This window comes from Hypanus sabinus, chromosome 16 (genome assembly GCF_030144855.1).
Source record: "Hypanus sabinus isolate sHypSab1 chromosome 16, sHypSab1.hap1, whole genome shotgun sequence".
In the NCBI taxonomy this organism is placed as follows: Eukaryota; Metazoa; Chordata; class Chondrichthyes; order Myliobatiformes; family Dasyatidae; genus Hypanus; species Hypanus sabinus.
In genome coordinates this window covers 67,738,402-67,755,639 of record NC_082721.1, presented here as the reverse complement: position 1 = coordinate 67,755,639, position 17,238 = coordinate 67,738,402, and the positions used below count along the sequence as shown (strand labels likewise).

The 17,238-nt window shown below is 38.0% G+C and overlaps 1 protein-coding gene across 5 annotated transcripts in view; it reads left to right on the top strand.

Moving 5' to 3' along the window:
• LOC132406402 (protein GPR108-like) overlaps positions 1-17,238 on the top strand; it is a 155,682-nt gene that overhangs the window by 42,103 nt on the left and 96,341 nt on the right. For all 5 annotated transcript variants that reach the window (XM_059992038.1, XM_059992035.1, XM_059992036.1 and 2 more), the window contains one exon: positions 464-584. In XM_059992038.1, the coding sequence (XP_059848021.1) occupies positions 495-584 (90 nt within the window). In that variant the 5' untranslated portion in view covers positions 464-494. The remainder of the gene's footprint in view (positions 1-463; positions 585-17,238) is intronic.

Here is a 17,238-nt window from a genome sequence, read left to right as displayed (position 1 = left end):
ACTGCTTCCACGCATTGCATTCTGAGAGTTGTAGTTTTGTTTGCTTGCCATTTAATTTCTAAATTTATTATTGTTGAATTATATTTATCAAAACTAGCAAAGGTTGAAATAGTTAAACATAAATTTAGAATAAATAATGTAATTGAGATCGCGCCTAATGATCTCTGGGAATTGAAGTCTCTAATAATTTTTGTTTACATTCGAACTGAATTATATTCCACTGTTAATTCTTTTATATTAGTTAAATATTCTTTATTATAAAATCAAATATTATAATATTTATTTGTGTGAAGTTCTTAACCATTTAATACGGCTAACATGCCCGCCTTTTGTAGGCGGACTGTTACCTGATTGATCAGACACTAGCATCGTGTACAAAAATGTTATGTGATGATTGGTTATTTGATGCGTCGATCAATTAAAAGTCCCGTCGCTGATTGGTTATTTGCATTGCCCGTCACAGGTGGCCCTCCGTTGCTTCCGCTAGTGTCACGATGATGGCTGGTGGAGGAGTTAGGATTTTATTTCTACTGCTTCTCGCCGTCGTTGGAACTACCGGGCGGATCCATCGCCTCACACTTAAGGTGCGTGGTATTTGGTTGTTGTAAGTGGTCGATTCAATGGATGTCAATGTGGCTGGGGGCTTGTTTCCTTCCAGTGTCTCTGAAGGAGTCCAGGTGTCTTGGGCTTGAGGCTCTCTTCACCTACCCAGCCCACATCCTCTTCGCCTTTGGACGCAGTGTTGGTGAAAAGTTCCTCTACATCTCCTTTAGTTTGAAATGCCATCTCAATGTGTTGTGAGTGCGGGTAGGAAAGAGGCGACCGTTTAGTATTGATACTCACAACAGACACGTAATGATGGAGGAAGTCAGCAGGTCAGGCAGCATCTGTGGAGGGAAATGAAGATTCAGGCCGAGACTCCAAGGGGGCAGTAGCTACAATAAAAATGTAGAGGGGGAGCACAAGTGAGAGGGTGGGTGGGGGGGGATTATTAGAGGCTAAGAGGTGATAGGTGTGAGAGATAAAGGGCAGAAAAAGGAGGAATTTGACAGGAGGGCGAAATAGACCATGGAATAAAGACAAGGAGGTGAAGGTGAGGAGACAAAGAGAAGAGGTTGCAGGAATGAGGGAAGATGAAAGGTGTGTGGGGGGGGGAGGGGGAAGAAACAGCAGAGTGAGTACTGGAAGTTAGAGGAATTGATATTGATTCCATCTTGTTGGAGATTACCAGGACAGAATACAAAGTGTTTCCCTTCCGACCTGTGATTAGCCTCTTTATGGCAGTTGAGGCGGTGGACAGACGTGATAATGTGGGAATGGGAAGTTGAATTGAAATGGGGTGGCCTCAGGGAGAACCATTCTGTTGGTAGATGAAGTAAAGACACTTGATGAAGCAGTCCCCTCATCTGTGTAAGAACTCACCGATGTAATGGTGGCAGCACCAGAGAAGGAGCACAAGATGAAACAATTTACAGGTGAAGAACTGCCTCACCTGGAAGAACTGTTTAGGGCTTAATTTCTAACATTTTTCCCAAATTCTGAGTAAGTCCCACTTCTTAGCAGGTTTGCAGGACTGTCCTTGCCTGGATCATTCCAGAAACATGATCAAATTGGGTTTGTTCTTGATTATTGTTCATTCAAATCAATATCTTGTATTGTGCATTGAAGTGATACAAGGTAAAATAATAGCAGAATGAAGTGTAACAGCTACAGAGAAAGTGCAGTGCTGGTAAACAATAAGTTGAAATGTCATAAGGAGCTAGATTGTGAGATTATTGTGCTATGGAACCATTCAGTAGTTCCATTACATCGGAGTGGAAGTGGTCCTTGAGGCTGGTGCTATACATTTTCATTCTTCTGATTCTCCCCGTGGCCGCATGGGCTTCCTCTCTCATTCCAAGGATGCGCAGGTTCGGGTTAGTGAGTTATAGGTGTGCTAAGAAGAATGGCGACACTCGCGGGATGCCCTGAGCACATCCTCGGTCTGTGTTGGTCTGTAACGCAAATGACACTTCTCACTGTACGCTTCAATGTGCATGTGACAGAAAACTAATCTTGTTTACACGTCAGATCTGTCCTGCTTTTATCAGACTCTTGAATAGGCCTTTTATATAAGATGGACTCTTGACTTCACGACCCACCTTGTTACGAGCTTGCACTTTACTTACCTGCTCCGCACTTTGTATGTAGATGTTACACTTTATTCTGCATTGTTTTTACTTTGCTCTACCTCAGTCCACTGTGTGGTGACTTGATCTGTGTGAGCAACGTGCAAGACGAGCTCTTCACTGTTTCTTTATCTTGTTTCTAATGATGCCATGTATCTAGTCAGTATCTGCATATGCTGCCCAGCAAACTGAATCTTCCTGAGGTGGTTGATAGGAGGTTTGCTGCCTCGGGCCTGGTGGGAAGCTTATTCGCTATGAACTGGAAGATCTCTAAGACATCAAATTGAAGATAAGATGTTGGTGTCAGGGGTTTTATTGTTGCAGTAATCCTCCTGTTCCACTTGCTTTTTTGCCTCCAGCTGTGCTCCCTTCATGGGACTACTGCCTCCTCGCAGTACACTTTCACCCTCCATTTCAAACTAGATGTCCCTTTCCATCATTCTGTTCAAGGAATCTTATAAGTCAAGGTCAAAATAAAATTTATCCAAGTCAAAGTAAAATTTATTATCAACATTTGTTATCACAGTAAAACAGACAAGATGAAGGCGGAACTTGGCAGGTCACACAGTATCTATGGAAAGAAATGATTGACATTTCGGGCTGAAGAACCTTCATCGGGACTCGCCGTCTGTTCCTTTCCACAGATGCTGCCATTTTCCACAGAACCTGCTGAGTTCCTCCAGCACTTTGTGTTCTACTCTGAATTTCTAGGTTCTCCACAATCTCTTTGTGTATATGTTAGCATATACTGTAGGCTTCATGATCTTGCAGGCATTTACGGGAAAATAAAGAAATACAATAGAATGTATGAAAAACTAGGAATAAAATAGCAAAATTTATTAATGTGCATGTTACCATATACTATTTTGAGATTCAGGCATTTACAGGAGAAATAAAGAAATACATTAGAATTTTTAATAGAAAAATGATATATAAACAAAAACTATACCCAAACAAAAATGCCAAAACAATATTTGAAATGTGATGAATTTGGCATTAAGAGAGATTTGTAAGGATGTTGAATATAATCTCACTTTCACTGTTAAGGTGAAAAGGCTAGATTTTTTTCCTTGAAAGAATGACATTGAGGGATCATATAACACAGGGTTTGTGAATAGAGAAATACAGATTGTTACCATCTGCAGAAACAGTACATGCTGTAATTTTGACTTTATTATCTACAACATGAATTATATTTACTCGCCCAGATGATTCTGACAGCACCTCCCAACCTGCTACTTCTACCACCAACAACGATAAGGATTTCTCAGAGGCCAACAATAATTCCAATCCCCATTTTTCATTCTGACATATCAGTCCATGGCCTCCACTACTGCCGTGATGAGGCCACTCTCCAGTTGAAGGAACAACACTTCATATTCTGTCTTGGAAGCCTCCAACCTTACAAAATGAACATTGATTTCTTTAACTTCTGCTAATTTCTCCCCCTTCCTCCTCCTCCATCCATTCTTCACTTTGGCCCCCCTCTTACCCCTTCTCTTCTCCTCACCTGCCTGTCACTTCCCTTTGGTGGCCCTCCTCCTTGCCTTTCTCCATTGACCGCTTTCCTGTCCTGTCAGATTTGTTCTTCTTCAGCCCATGACATTTCCCACCTACCATCTCCCAGCTTCTCCCTTCATCCCCCTCCTCCTCCAACCCCACCCACCTACAATCCCCATTCCTGGTTTCACCTACCATCTTCTAGCTTGTACCCCTTCCCCCACATTCTTTTTCTGACTAAATTCCCCTTCCTGTCTAGTCCTGATGAAGAGTCTCAGCCTAAAACATTGACTCTTCATTCCTCACCTGACCTGTAGAGTTCCTCTGGCATTTTGTGTGTTATTCTGAAGTTCCAGCATCTGCAGAATCTCTTCTGTTTGTGACATGTACAAGGCAGCAGGTACATGGGAAGACTAAGCTGCAGTTTCCCCTCTTAAGTCTCTCCTGTTGATTTAGAAATATGTTACCATTCCTTTGTTGGATCTAAATCCTCCAATTCCTTGCCAAACAACCCTGCAGGAGTACTGTTAACACTGATTAACAGGACTCCGAAGACTCGTACTTGTTCCTCAATCACACTTCATTTACGCGTGCTCAAGGAGAACAACTTGGCCCATGTCACCACGCTGTTTGAACAAAGAAATCAAGTTCAAGTTTATTGTCATCTGACTGTATGCTTGTACAACCAAACTAAACAAAGTTCCCTTGGACCACAGTGCACCCACAATACATATATCACACACAGCACATAAAGCAAAATATTACCACAAATGAGTTTTCTTAAAGAGAAATTATATTTTTATGCAGAATTGAGTAGTAAAGTTAGATATTGATCAACTGGTAACCTTGTGTCTGTTCAAATTATTTGCATGATCAATCACCAATTGCACTGCAGTAATACAAGTATTGCCAATAAAATTACACATTAAAGGCCAATAATACTATAGAATTAGTAAAGTAACTGACCAGTAGTGGCACACGAGAATCCTGTATTTGCATTCTTATCTTGGTGTGCCAAGTGGCTAAGGACTGCTGCTGGGTGTGGTCTTCAAAGACCTCCCTCCCCTGGATTGACGGCACACTATTTGTAAGCTAACTTTGCCTGGACATCATCCTAACCCATGCTCTACTGAAACTTTGATGGTACCAACACTAGGCAGCTCACCACCATCACTTCAAAGGCAACTTGGCATGGGGAGCAAAAGCTGTTCTTTTTAAAAAAAAATACACCCAGCTCCTGGAAATTATTGAAAGCTGTCAAGAATTTAAGTTGGGAAATCAAAGGTTCTTTTTCAGCGTGTTGAGGATATAGAACTTCAAAATCAGCATCAGGTTTATTATCACTTTTTCTGATCCTGTGCAGTGGCCCCTCCATACCAGACAGTGATAGAATAAGTCAGAAAAGAAGGAAGGCATGAATTCAAGAGCAGCACCTGCTGGTTGGGCTGAATATCATTCAGAACATCAAAACAAGTTATCAACAACTTCCTGTACATCAATAATCTCTGCACTTCTCTAAATTCTATTTTGTTTTGCATCTCTGGTTAGAATGACTTAATTACTTACAATTCCTGGGCCTACAATTCCTTCCTCAAATTGCCTTTACCTGGCTTCCTTTGTTGCCTTGCTTATCATCTCCTTGTTTTATCCCGGTATTACAGATTTATGAAATGTATATTAAAAGAAATCCAAAATCTTGTGGAATTCATTGCCACAAATGGCTGTGGAGGTGTCGGGGAGAAGGCAGTATAAGGGGTTTAAGTAGAATAATAAATCAGCCTGATGGAATAGCGGAGCAGACTGCTCCTATATCTTATGGTCTAACCTCTTCAAACACTGGTTCTTCATGATGACTGGTTGAAACTTATTGGGGGTGTCTGATTAATTTGATGTTTGTGGTTATATTTAGCAGAAGTTGAAACCAAAGGCTTTTGATTGGAGGATAGAGTTAGCCTTTTGAATTCAAATTTTAAAAAGCTTATGAATGCCTCTACTTCCTCATAGGATAAAGAAATTTGGTATGGTCCAGCAAACCCTTAACAATTTCTATAGATTCATCATTGAAAGCTTTCTGTGTATGACAACTACTCTTCACATGACCACAAGAAACTGCAGAGAGTTGTGGACACAGCTCAACACCTCACAGCAATCAGCCTCCTCTCTACAAACTCTGTCTAAACTTCCTGCTGCCTCAGTAAACCAGCCAGATTTATCAAGACCCTACCCAACCCGGACATTCTGTCTTTTCTCCTCTCCCATCAGGCAGAAGATACAAAAGCACATAACACCAGGCTCAAGAACACCTTCTGTCCCTCTGTTATCAGACTCTTGATTGGACCTCTTGTATGATAAGATGGATTCTTAGCCTAGCAGTCTACCTCATTATGATCTTACACTTTATCATTTACCTGCACTGCACTTTTATGGTAGGTTTTTCACTTCATTCTACCTTGTTACTGTTTTACCTTATTCTAGCTCAGTGTACTGATCTGTATGAGCAGTATGTAAGGGCTTTTGGTATACGTATATGACCAAAAACCAAAAATTTCCCATCTAGAAGAAGATGGGCACTGGAATTTTTGGTCAGCTTGCGGAGTGTTCACGTCTAAATCACCATTATTCCATGTCATTTTCTGAGTTTAGGAGCAATGATCTCCACCACGGGTTAAAACAAAGTAATTGATCGATCCTATGTTTGCGTCTTTTTTTGTGTGGCTCTGCAAATGTTTTCCTTTGAACTTATTCTGTTCCCCTTTGGAAAGTCTCATTAATGTCCTGTGCTTTCTAATCTGTCTGTGTTTGGAAAGATCACAGATGTGTTGTAAAGCTGCTATAAAATAGTTGTTATCTGCTTTCAAACTCCATTGTTCTCTGGGAAGGACAGGTTTATCCAGTTCAGGGCTTTCTAAGCTGATGTACGCAAGAAAGCATTCGGCACAGAAATTCTATGCCTGACTTTGAAAAGTCCAAGGCAAATTTATTGTCATATGTCCAGGTTCCTCATAGGCACATAGCATTTGAATTGACTATACTACTTGCATCCTTCACATACATGAGTAAAAATCTTTCTGTTATGTCTCTGTCTAAATGTGCAATTTGTAGTAATTTGTTATAAATAGTGTGTACAACGGACAGTCAATTTAACATAGAAATACAGTTGCATCAGCATGGGTTAAACAGTCTGATGGCCTAGGGCAGGGGTCAGCAACCTTTACCACTGAAAGAGCCACTTGGACCCGTTTCCCACAGAAAAGAAAACACTGGGAGCCGCAAAACCCGTTTGACATTTAAAATGAAATAACACTGCATACAACGTTTTGTTTTGCCTTTATGCTATGTATAAACAAACTATAATGTGTTGCATTTATGAAATTGATGAACTCCTGCAGAGAAAACGAAATTACATTTCTGCATGCAACAAAAACATGTTGACCTCCGAAAAAAAGACGTTGGGTTGAAGGTTACTTTTAAGTAAAATACTCAACGTCTATTTGAGTCCTTCTTGTATTTATGAAAAACGCCAAACTTAAATTTGCCACCAGCAGCAAACCAAAAATAACGTCAGCCAGCTGTCAACCTGAAAAATAAAAGGACTATTTCACTGAACAATGAAAGCATATGAATATACGTAAAATAATAGGCAATTAAAATATTTATCATCCTTGTTCAGGTTGACTCACACCTGACAATGCAGTCGTATTCAGTAGAGATGGATCGATGCTTAGGGGAGTGACCAGGAAGGATAATGTGTTTTTTTTCCTCTCTGAACTCACAGAAGCGTTTCCCAAATGATGTTTGCATTGCGATGATTGCCCAATGTAAATACACCGAATTTATCATGTCGTGACCTTTTCTGAACTCTCTCAAATTGGGGAAGTGAGACAATGTGCCTTTCTGTAAATCTCTGGCAAGCAACGTCAACTTGCGCTCGAATGCCAAAACATCCTCCGACATGTGCAGGGCTGTACGTCTTTACCCCGTTGAAGAGCTGTGTTCAGCGTGTTCAGGTGCGCTGTTATGTCTACCATGACGTGTAGCTTTGCCAGCCACTCTGGCTGTTCCAGCTCAGGAAAGGTGGGCCCTTTGCTGCCCAGGAAAGTTTTCACTTCTTCCAGACACGCGACAAAGCGTTTCAGCACCTCCCCTCTGGACAGCTAGCGATAAAAACACGTTGTAGCGGTGTGCTACACGCAGTCAGTAAACTGCAGTCAAAGATAGCTTTATTCGAACTAAACAGCCTTGCTTTTAAGCCTCCCTCAACCCGCCCCCCATGGGCGCGGATGCTGCAAAAGACACGTACTCACAAACCCCCGTAGGCTATCTCCCTTAGCCTGAACGCTGGCTAATTGTGAGCCGGTTCGGATGTGTCAGGAAATGGGTCGCCACAAAGTCTTATTTAGATTGTACAAGATCACCATAATCTTCAAATTTAGATTTACATTTCAAAAACTAACAAACTAACATAAAATACATTTTAATTAAATACTGACCATGTAGCGGTGTGCTACACGCAGCGCTAAAATTACGACACGGAGTCGGTAACTGCAGTCGAAGGAAAAAACTTTATTCGAAATCTTCAGCCTCACTTTTAAGCCTCCCTCAACCTGCCCCCCATGGCGCAGAGGCTCCAAAGCTCTGTGCTCGCAAACCCCCGTAGGCTATCTAATTGTGAGTCGGTTCGGATGTGCCAGGAAAAGGGTCGCCACAACCAATTATTTCCCAAAGCAACAGGGAGCCGCAGCACAGACGTAAAAGAGCCATATGCGGCTCCGGAGCCGCGGGTTGCCGACCCCCGGCCTAGGGGAAGAAGTTGTCCTGGAGCTTGTTGGGCCTGGCTTTGATGCTGTAATACCATTTCCCAGATGGTGGTAACTGGAACAGTTTGAGGCTGGGGTGACTCGGGTCCCCAATGATCCTTCAGGCCCTTTTTACACAACTATCTTTGTAAATATCATGAACAGTAGGAAGTTCACATCTACAGATGCACTGGGCTGTCTGCACCGCTCTCTGCAGAGTCTTACGATTGAAGGAAGTACAGATCCCATGCTAGAAAGTGATGCAGCCACTCAGGATACTCCCAATTGTGCTCCTGTAGAAAGTTCTTAGGATTTGGGGGGCCCCACATCAAGCTTCTTTAACCGTCTGAGGTGAAAGAGGCACTGTTGTGCCTTTTTCACCACACAGCCAGTATGTACAGACCACAAGAGATTTGAGAACTGTTATGTACAGACCACATGAGATTTGAGAACTGGAAGATGTAACTTTGTCAAAAAAAAAAGCATTTTGTGAGCATCAGTGCAGACTGAGCTAGTTAACATTGATCCAAGTAAACAAATAAACACACAACAGTTCAAAGAGTCTGTTAGCAGATCTTGTTGATTAATTAAAATAGAAAATGCATGCTAGCAGGGAAATTCAAAAAGATTAAATTTGTAAGAGGGTCCCTGAGAAAGGTTTGGGATTCTTTTTAATATTTAAAATCCATGGAGGAACTTCCTGGCCTGGATATAGTGATCAACAAAGGAAGTTGCTTGTATATCTCTAGCAACTTTGTGGCAAGAGCTTCTCTTTCTTTTTTTTTAAATTTTTTTTATTGAATTTTCAAATGGGTTACAAAATAGGAAAAAATATATATATCTCAACCCTCCCCCCCCCCCCAATGTCAAACTGAAATTATTAACCCGCTTAGTTGAGGAAAAACACCAGAGTCATGAAATTACCTCTGAAACGGTTTTTTATTCAGAGATGAGTCCGCAGCCCCACGCACTTCAGGCGTAAGGTAGCCAACTCCCAATTTGTCGGTTTACAAAGGTCATACTTATACCCAAAAGCAGGGTACTACATTCGCAAATATCGAATTCATCAATTGATTGGCTATTGCATAGCTAAGCATGCGAAATACTCAGAATTAGCAAAGGTTAAAGCGTAATACTTGGAATTAATACTGACGCACTTCAAATAGATATACTCAAAATACTTTGCCAAGCACATTGTCTTGTGGTCGCAGGTTCCCTTTTCCTTGTGGTCTCCATGTCTGGCCTGGCACCTTATTTTAGCTTCCCAAATGACATACCTCCCTCTGGCCTGGTCTACATATTTTGCTACACTTACCCCTCGCCCACCCCCTCTACACGTACCCCTTACCCTCTTCACATTCTTACTAACACATCCCTATATATAAGAAAAAGAGAAAAAAAAAGTGCATGGATATCGGAAGATCCCCACATGCTCCATGGAGTTCAAATTAGATTTAATGTATGTATATGTTTCTTTCCCCAGATGACCAATAATTTTATCTTCAGAGCACCTATATATTTAATCCTATCTTTTGTAAATAAGGGCACCAAATTTTCAGAAATATCATATTTATTTCTTAAATTATAAGTAATTTTTTCAAGTGGAATGCAGCTGAAAATTTCATTCTTCCAACGATCTATGCTTAAGTATAAATCCAATTTCCAAGTAACTGCAATAGCCTTTTTGGCTATTGCCAATGCAATTTTTATGAACTCTTTCTTGATATTTGTTCAATTTGGGTTTCGGTTTTATCCCTTCGGTATCACCTAGTAAGAATAATATTGGATTGTGTGGAAGCTGTGTTCCAATAATTTGTTCCAGTAAAACTCTTAAATTTGTCCAAAAAGGTTGAATTTTAAAACAAGACCAAGTAGAGTGTAAAAGAAGTACCAATTTCTTTATTACATCAAAAACATTGATCAGATAAATTTGAGTTTAATCTATTTATTTTTTGTGGTCTATAATTGATGTAAAAAGTTATTGTACTAATCTAATCTTAGTCAAACATTTATTGTATTTGTCATACTGTCAAGACATAATCTTGACCAACTTGTTTCATCAATTTTAATATTCAAATCAGTTTCTCATTTTTGTCTTTACTTATGAATTCCTTGTTTAATTCCCTGTTTTGTAAATCAAATTATACATACCAGAAATAATTTTTAAAATTTTTCCTTTATGAATTAAAGTTTCTATTTCATTAGGTTTTGGCAATAACATTGTTTGACCCAGTTTATCTCTTAAATAAGCCCTTAATTGGAAATAACAGAAAAGACTTTTATTTGATATTTTATATTTATTTAATTGGTCAAATGACATTAATATACCTCCTTCAAAACAGTCTCCTATATATCTAACCCCTTTGTGAAACCAGTAATATATAAAAGTTGATTATCTATTGTAAAAGGAATAAGTTTATTTTGAATTAAAGGTCTCTTTGCTAATAAAGATTTCTTTATCTCATCATCAACATTTATCTTATTCCATAAATTAATCAAATGTTTTAGTATAGGAGATTCTTTCTTTTCCCGTATCCATTTAGATTCCCATTTATATATAAAATCTTCTGGTATATTTTCTCCTATTTTATCTAATTCTATTCTAATCCATGCCGGTTTATCTTCATCAAAAAAAGATGCAATAAATCTAAGTTGATTTGCTTTGTAATAGTTCTTAAAATTTGGTAATTGTAACCCTCCTAGGTCAAATTTCCATGTCAGTTTTTCCAACGATATTCTTGACATCTTACCTTTCCAAAGGAATTTCCTCACACATTTATTTTAACACTTGAAAAAACTTCTGCAGTAATTGTATTGGTAGTGTTTGGAATAAATATTGTAATCTAGGGAATATATTCATTTTTACAGTATTGACTACCTACTAATGTTATTGGTAACATTATCCATTTGTCAAAATCCTCTTGAATTTTTTTCAATAATGGCAAATAATTTAGTTTATATAAATTCTTTATATCATTATCAACTCTTATACCTAAATACTTTATACCATTTATCAGCCATCTAAATTGAGTTATTAATCGACATTGACTATAATCTCCTTTAGTAAGGGGTAGAATTTCACTTTTATCCCAATTTATTTTGTACCCTAATATTTTCCCATATTCTTCCAATCTAGAAAATAATTTATGCAATGGGTTAGTTAGATAAATCAGAACATCATCAGCAAATAAGTTAATCTTATATTCCTCCTGATTAACTCTGAAACCCGTAATATCTGAGTCAGTTCTAATTAATTCAGCTAATGGTTCTATTGCCAACACAAATAAAGTAGGTGATAATGGACAACCTTGTCTAGTTGACCTTGTTAACTGAAATGATGTTGAAATTTAGCCATTTGCCACCACTTTAGCTTTGGGGTTAGTATTTAAGGTTTTAATCCATTTTATCAAAGATACTCCTAATCCATATTTTTCCAATACCTTAAATAAAAATCCCATTCCAATCTATCAAATGCTTTTTCTGCATCCAAAGCAACTGCCACACTCATTTCTTCCCTCTTTTGTGCTAAGTAACCGAGTTACATTATCTGCCGATTGTCTATTTTTAATAAATCCTGTTTGGTCCATTTTGGTAAGTATTTAGAAAATCTATTAGATAAAATCTTTGCTATTATTTTATAGTCTGTGTTCAACAAAGAAATAGGTCTATGTGATGTTGGCTTTAAAAGATCTGTCTTTTTTTGGCAATACTATTAAAATAGCTGTCAAAAAAGATTCTGGGTTTATGCGTTCTTTCCGCTTGGTGTATTAGCTCCATAAAAGGAGCTGAAGTTAAATCTTTAAACTTTTTGTAAAATTCAGGTGGAAAACCATCTTCTCCTGGAGGTTTATTACTCTGAAGTGATCCGAGAGCTTCTTCGACCTCTTTTAATGTAAAAGGCACATCTAATCCCTTCTGTTCTTCCAAGTTCAATTTTGGGAGAGTTATTTGTGATAAACAACCTTTCTATCTCAACAATATCATTTTGTGATTCTGATTGATACAGTTCAGAATAAAAATTTTTAGAAGTTTCATTGTTTTCTAAAGGTTTAAGTAATTTTATTTACACTTGTTCTAATTGCATTAATCGTTTTGGAAGCCTGGTCTGTTTTTAACTGCCAAGCAAGAATCTTGTGTGATCTTTCACCTAATTCGTAATATCTCTGTTTAGTTCTCATAATTGCTTTTTCTGTTCGGTATGTCTGAAGTGTATTATATTGTAGCTTATTAACAAGTTGTCTTTGTCTTTGTTCTGTCATATCTTTGAGATTTTTCTAATTTTGTAATCTCTTTTTCCAATTGATCTATTTCTGCCATATATTCCTTAATTTTAGAAGTATAACTTATTATCTGGCCTCTCAAATATGCCTTCATCGCTTCCCATAATATAAATTTATCATCAACTGAATGTGAGTTTGTATCTTAAAAAAAACTGGATGTTTTTTCATAAAATCACAAAAATCTTGATGTTTTAATAATATTGAATTAAATCTCCATTCATAAATCGATTCCTCTTTATCCATCGTTATCATTGTCATTATCAAGGGGGAATGATCTGACAATATTCTTGCTTTATATTCCATATTTTTCGCTCTGTCTCGAATATTCGCTGATAGTAGGAAAAAATCTATCCTTGAATAAGTTTTATGTATTTGAATAAAATGAATAATCTCTTTCTCTTGGGTTAATTCTTCTCCATATATCAATCAAATTTAAATCTTTCATCAATGATAAAGTTAATTTTGCTACTTTTGGTTTTGTAACAATCTTTGTTGACCTATCTAAAACTGGGTCTAGACAAAAGTTAAAGTCTCCACCTATTAATATTTTATCATGTGCGTCAGCCAAATTCAAAAAAGCCTCTTGTATAAATTTTACATCGTTTTCATTTGGTGCATAAATATTCATAAGAGTCCATGGTTCTGAAAAGATTTGACAATGTGTAATTACATATCTTCCTGCAGAATCAATTAATACATTTTGTATTTTAATTGGTAAAGTTTTGTTGACCAAAATTGCAACTCCCCTTGCTTTTGAATTAAATGAAGCTGCAATAACATTTCCGACCCAGTCTCTCTTTAATTTCTCATGTTCTATCTCTTATATAAAAGCTGTACCTATTTTCATTTTCTTATTGTATGTTAAAATTCTTTTTCTTTTCACCGGTCCATTAAGCCCATTAACATTAAAACTTTGAAAATTCGGTAAATTAGTCATTATTTTTAACGGGGTTACTCCAGTCTATAATAATACATAATATTTCAACTCATAGTACCTTGGGGAATTATTTTAAAATTCTCCATGTTGCTATGTGTCTCCCCTCCAATCATCCAGGCAAAGAAAGAAAAAGAAAAATAGATTATAAAGAAAAACAAAAAACCCCCCTGCTAATGTTGTGAATGAAATAAAAAGTACCCCCCTCTATTGTGCGGGTCATGGCAAACGCTATGATTATACACGTGAATCCCGTAGCAATCGATCAGAGTTTCCCCAGCTCCCCGTAACATAAAAAAAGTATATATAAGAAAAATAATATCACTACTCAATTAATATTTCTCAAAATTTTACCTTTCTCCCCCTGTATCATATAATTAAAAGTATATTTAAATATTCTTCTGTCCTTAATGGCCATCAATTCACTTCACTGTCCCCGTCTTCATCTTTAATCTGTTTCACTTTTAAATCTTTACTGTGTCTAGTGAATATTTGGGAGTTCTTGTGCAAACTCCTCTGCATCCCGATGATCAGTAAAAAATCATCTTTTTCTGTCATCCAAAAAAATTCAGGGTTGCTGGGTGACACAATATAAATTTATAACCCTTTTCCCATAAAACTTTTCGATGGATTAAATTCCTTCTTTCTCTTCAAAAGGTCATAATTAATATCAGGATAGAAAAGAACGGCTTTCCCTTCTATCATCAATGGCTCATTTCTCTTTCTGGCACATTGGGCAGCCGTCTTCGGGATCTTTTCATTATCTTGATATCTTAAGCATTTTATCAGGATTGCTCGTGGGTTTTGATCAGGTTGAGGTTTTGGTCTTAAGGCTCTATGGGCCTTTTCAATTTCAATCAACTGGGTTCCCTCTTCCATTTCCAAATTTTACAGGATCCATTTTTGAGAAAATTTTATTGGATCCTCTCCCTTGATCCCTTCTTTAAGACCAACAATTTTAATATTATTTTGTCTACTAAAATTTAAGCACGTCTATTTTTTCCAACAGTCGTTTTCTTTCTGATGTCCAGGCAAGAATATTATCTTCCATTTTTTTCACTCTATCAATAGAGTCTCCTGTTATTTCTTCCAGTTTTTAAAAAAACTTTCTTGTCCATTTTCCCCTGTTTTTTCACCATTTTATCAAATAGTCTTCATATTTTTAATATCTTTTATTTTTAATGTTTTTAATTCTTTTAATTCATGCATTATTTGCGCTAAAGCTTCTGGTATATCTCCAGAAGATCTTCCACCTCCAACCTCTTCCTGTTCTTCTTTTGCCTCCTCATCTTCATCTGTGTGTTCCAGAGAATCCAAATCCACCTCAGATTCATTTTCACTTCCAATCATAGCTGGGATTTGTAGTTCAAATTGCTCATGTTTGCACATGTCCCTTCCTTCGCGCACGCGGAGTTCCTGTTGTTCCTTCTTGGAGACTGTTGATGTTGCCGCCGATTCCTGTTCTGTATCGCCAGAAGTGAGATGCATTTGAGTCCAAGGCTTCTTCATGGTGGCCGGTCCAGCTTGTACTGTCTTCAAAGTAGTAGTTTTCTTCTGCGGCTGTTTAGGAGGCATATGTAAGGAGAATCCTGAATGGTTTAGATGTAGTTTCTAGAAAATATTTACTAACTTTTCTTCACTTAAACATTTATTAGTGTTGTTTTTTTTTGTTGTTTTTTTTATAAAACGGGAGAGCTGGATTTCCACGTCTCGATCCTACATCATCACGTGACGTCCCCCGAGCTTCTCTTTCTTGAAGCTTTTTGCTGCCAGCCATTGATTCAAGGGAGATTTCTGATGTGCAGCATTCATCAGTCCAGCTGATAAACCAGTTGAATTAAAGAGTTCTCAAAGACAATAAACCAAAGAGGGGAAAACATAACTGCTATGGACGGTCCCAAGCCTGACTGCGGAACAAAGAGGGTTGGGCATGAGGCGAGCAATCCCATCTGGTAAAAACCAATGTAAACTTAAAAAATGCCAGATCAAATAACCACAGCACAAAAGAATGTTACTTATCTCTTCACCTGTTCATTTCTTTGCGCTCAGCCGGCAGGTCAACGAGGTCACTGCCTGATGTCAGAATAGTTAGAAGTTGTAAGGCCACAGATACAATAGAACAATCAGTTTGATAAGCATTCCAGCCAAGTCAATGGATTATTGATACAAAAGAACAATGAGTTTGATAGGCAGTCCAGCCACTTTAATTAGAAAGGAATGTCTTGTCTAATTTCCATCAGGTGCTGCCTTTTGTCAAAACCAAAAGGTGTGACAAATCAGGAGACAGCTTATGTGGATCTGTGTGAACTTTGACCCTTATCTTGCTCCAAAGAAGCAGCTGTGAGATATTATTCAAACACACTGCAGTCATAGACATAGTTGGTACTTAACCCATTATTTACAGGAATCTGAGAATCCCCCAATTCCTTTAAACTTTATCACCCAGAGCTAAGAGATCACCAACAAAAGTTCCAATGACTTCATCCCTGGGAGAGAAAGGATCTTTGCCTAGAAGATACATGAATTTGTGTGGTGAAAACTGAAGCCACTGGGCCTATAGATGCTGCCTGGCCTGCTGTGTTCCACCAGCATTTTGTGTGTGTTGTTTGAATTTCCAGCATCTGCAGATTTCCACGTGTTTGGGCCTATCAGCTCAGGATAGAGGTACTCTGGTGAGCCACTGTCAGCGGCCTACATCCCAGTAGGGGTGACAGGCTTGCCATGCATAATATATAACCAAATAACAATTACAACATGGAAACAGGCCATCTTGGCCCTTCTAGTCCATGCCGAATGCCTAGTCCTACCTACCTGCACTCAGCCCATGACCCTCTATTCCTTTCCTGTCCTTATACCTATCCAATTTATTTTTAAAATTTTTTTTTTTAAATGACAAAATCGAACCTGCCTCTACCACTTCTACTGGAAGCTCATTCCACACAGCTACCACTCTGAGTAAAGATGTTCCCCCTCGTGTTACCCCTAAACTTTTGCCCCTTAACTCTCAACTCATGTCCTCTTGTTTGAATCTCCTACTCTCAATGGAAAAAGCCTATCCACGTCAACTATCTATCTCTCTCATAATTTTAAATACCTCTATCAAGTCCCTCCTCAATCTTCTATGCTCCAAAGAATAAATACCTGACTCGCTCAACCTTTCTCTGTAACTTAGGTGCTGAAACCCAGGTAACATTCTAGCAAATCTCCTCTGTACTCTATTTTGTTGACATCTTTCCTATAATTCAGTGACCAGAACTGTACACAATTAAAGCAAAGACTGAAGTATTGTGTTTGCAGAATGTTTAAAATAGTTATTTGAAATACATATTAGTGTACATAATTATAATCTATATTCAAAACAATAGTTTAAGACCAATATTGATTGAGCAGTAGTAATGAAATGGGATGCTATTTGAAATATTACAGGTAGCTCATAACAAAATCTAACAGTTTAAAAATTTAAGACCACAAGATATAGGAGCAGGTTTAGGCCATTTGGCCCTTAGAGTCTGCTCTGCCATTTCATCGTGGCTGATCCATTTTCCACTCAGCCTCAATCT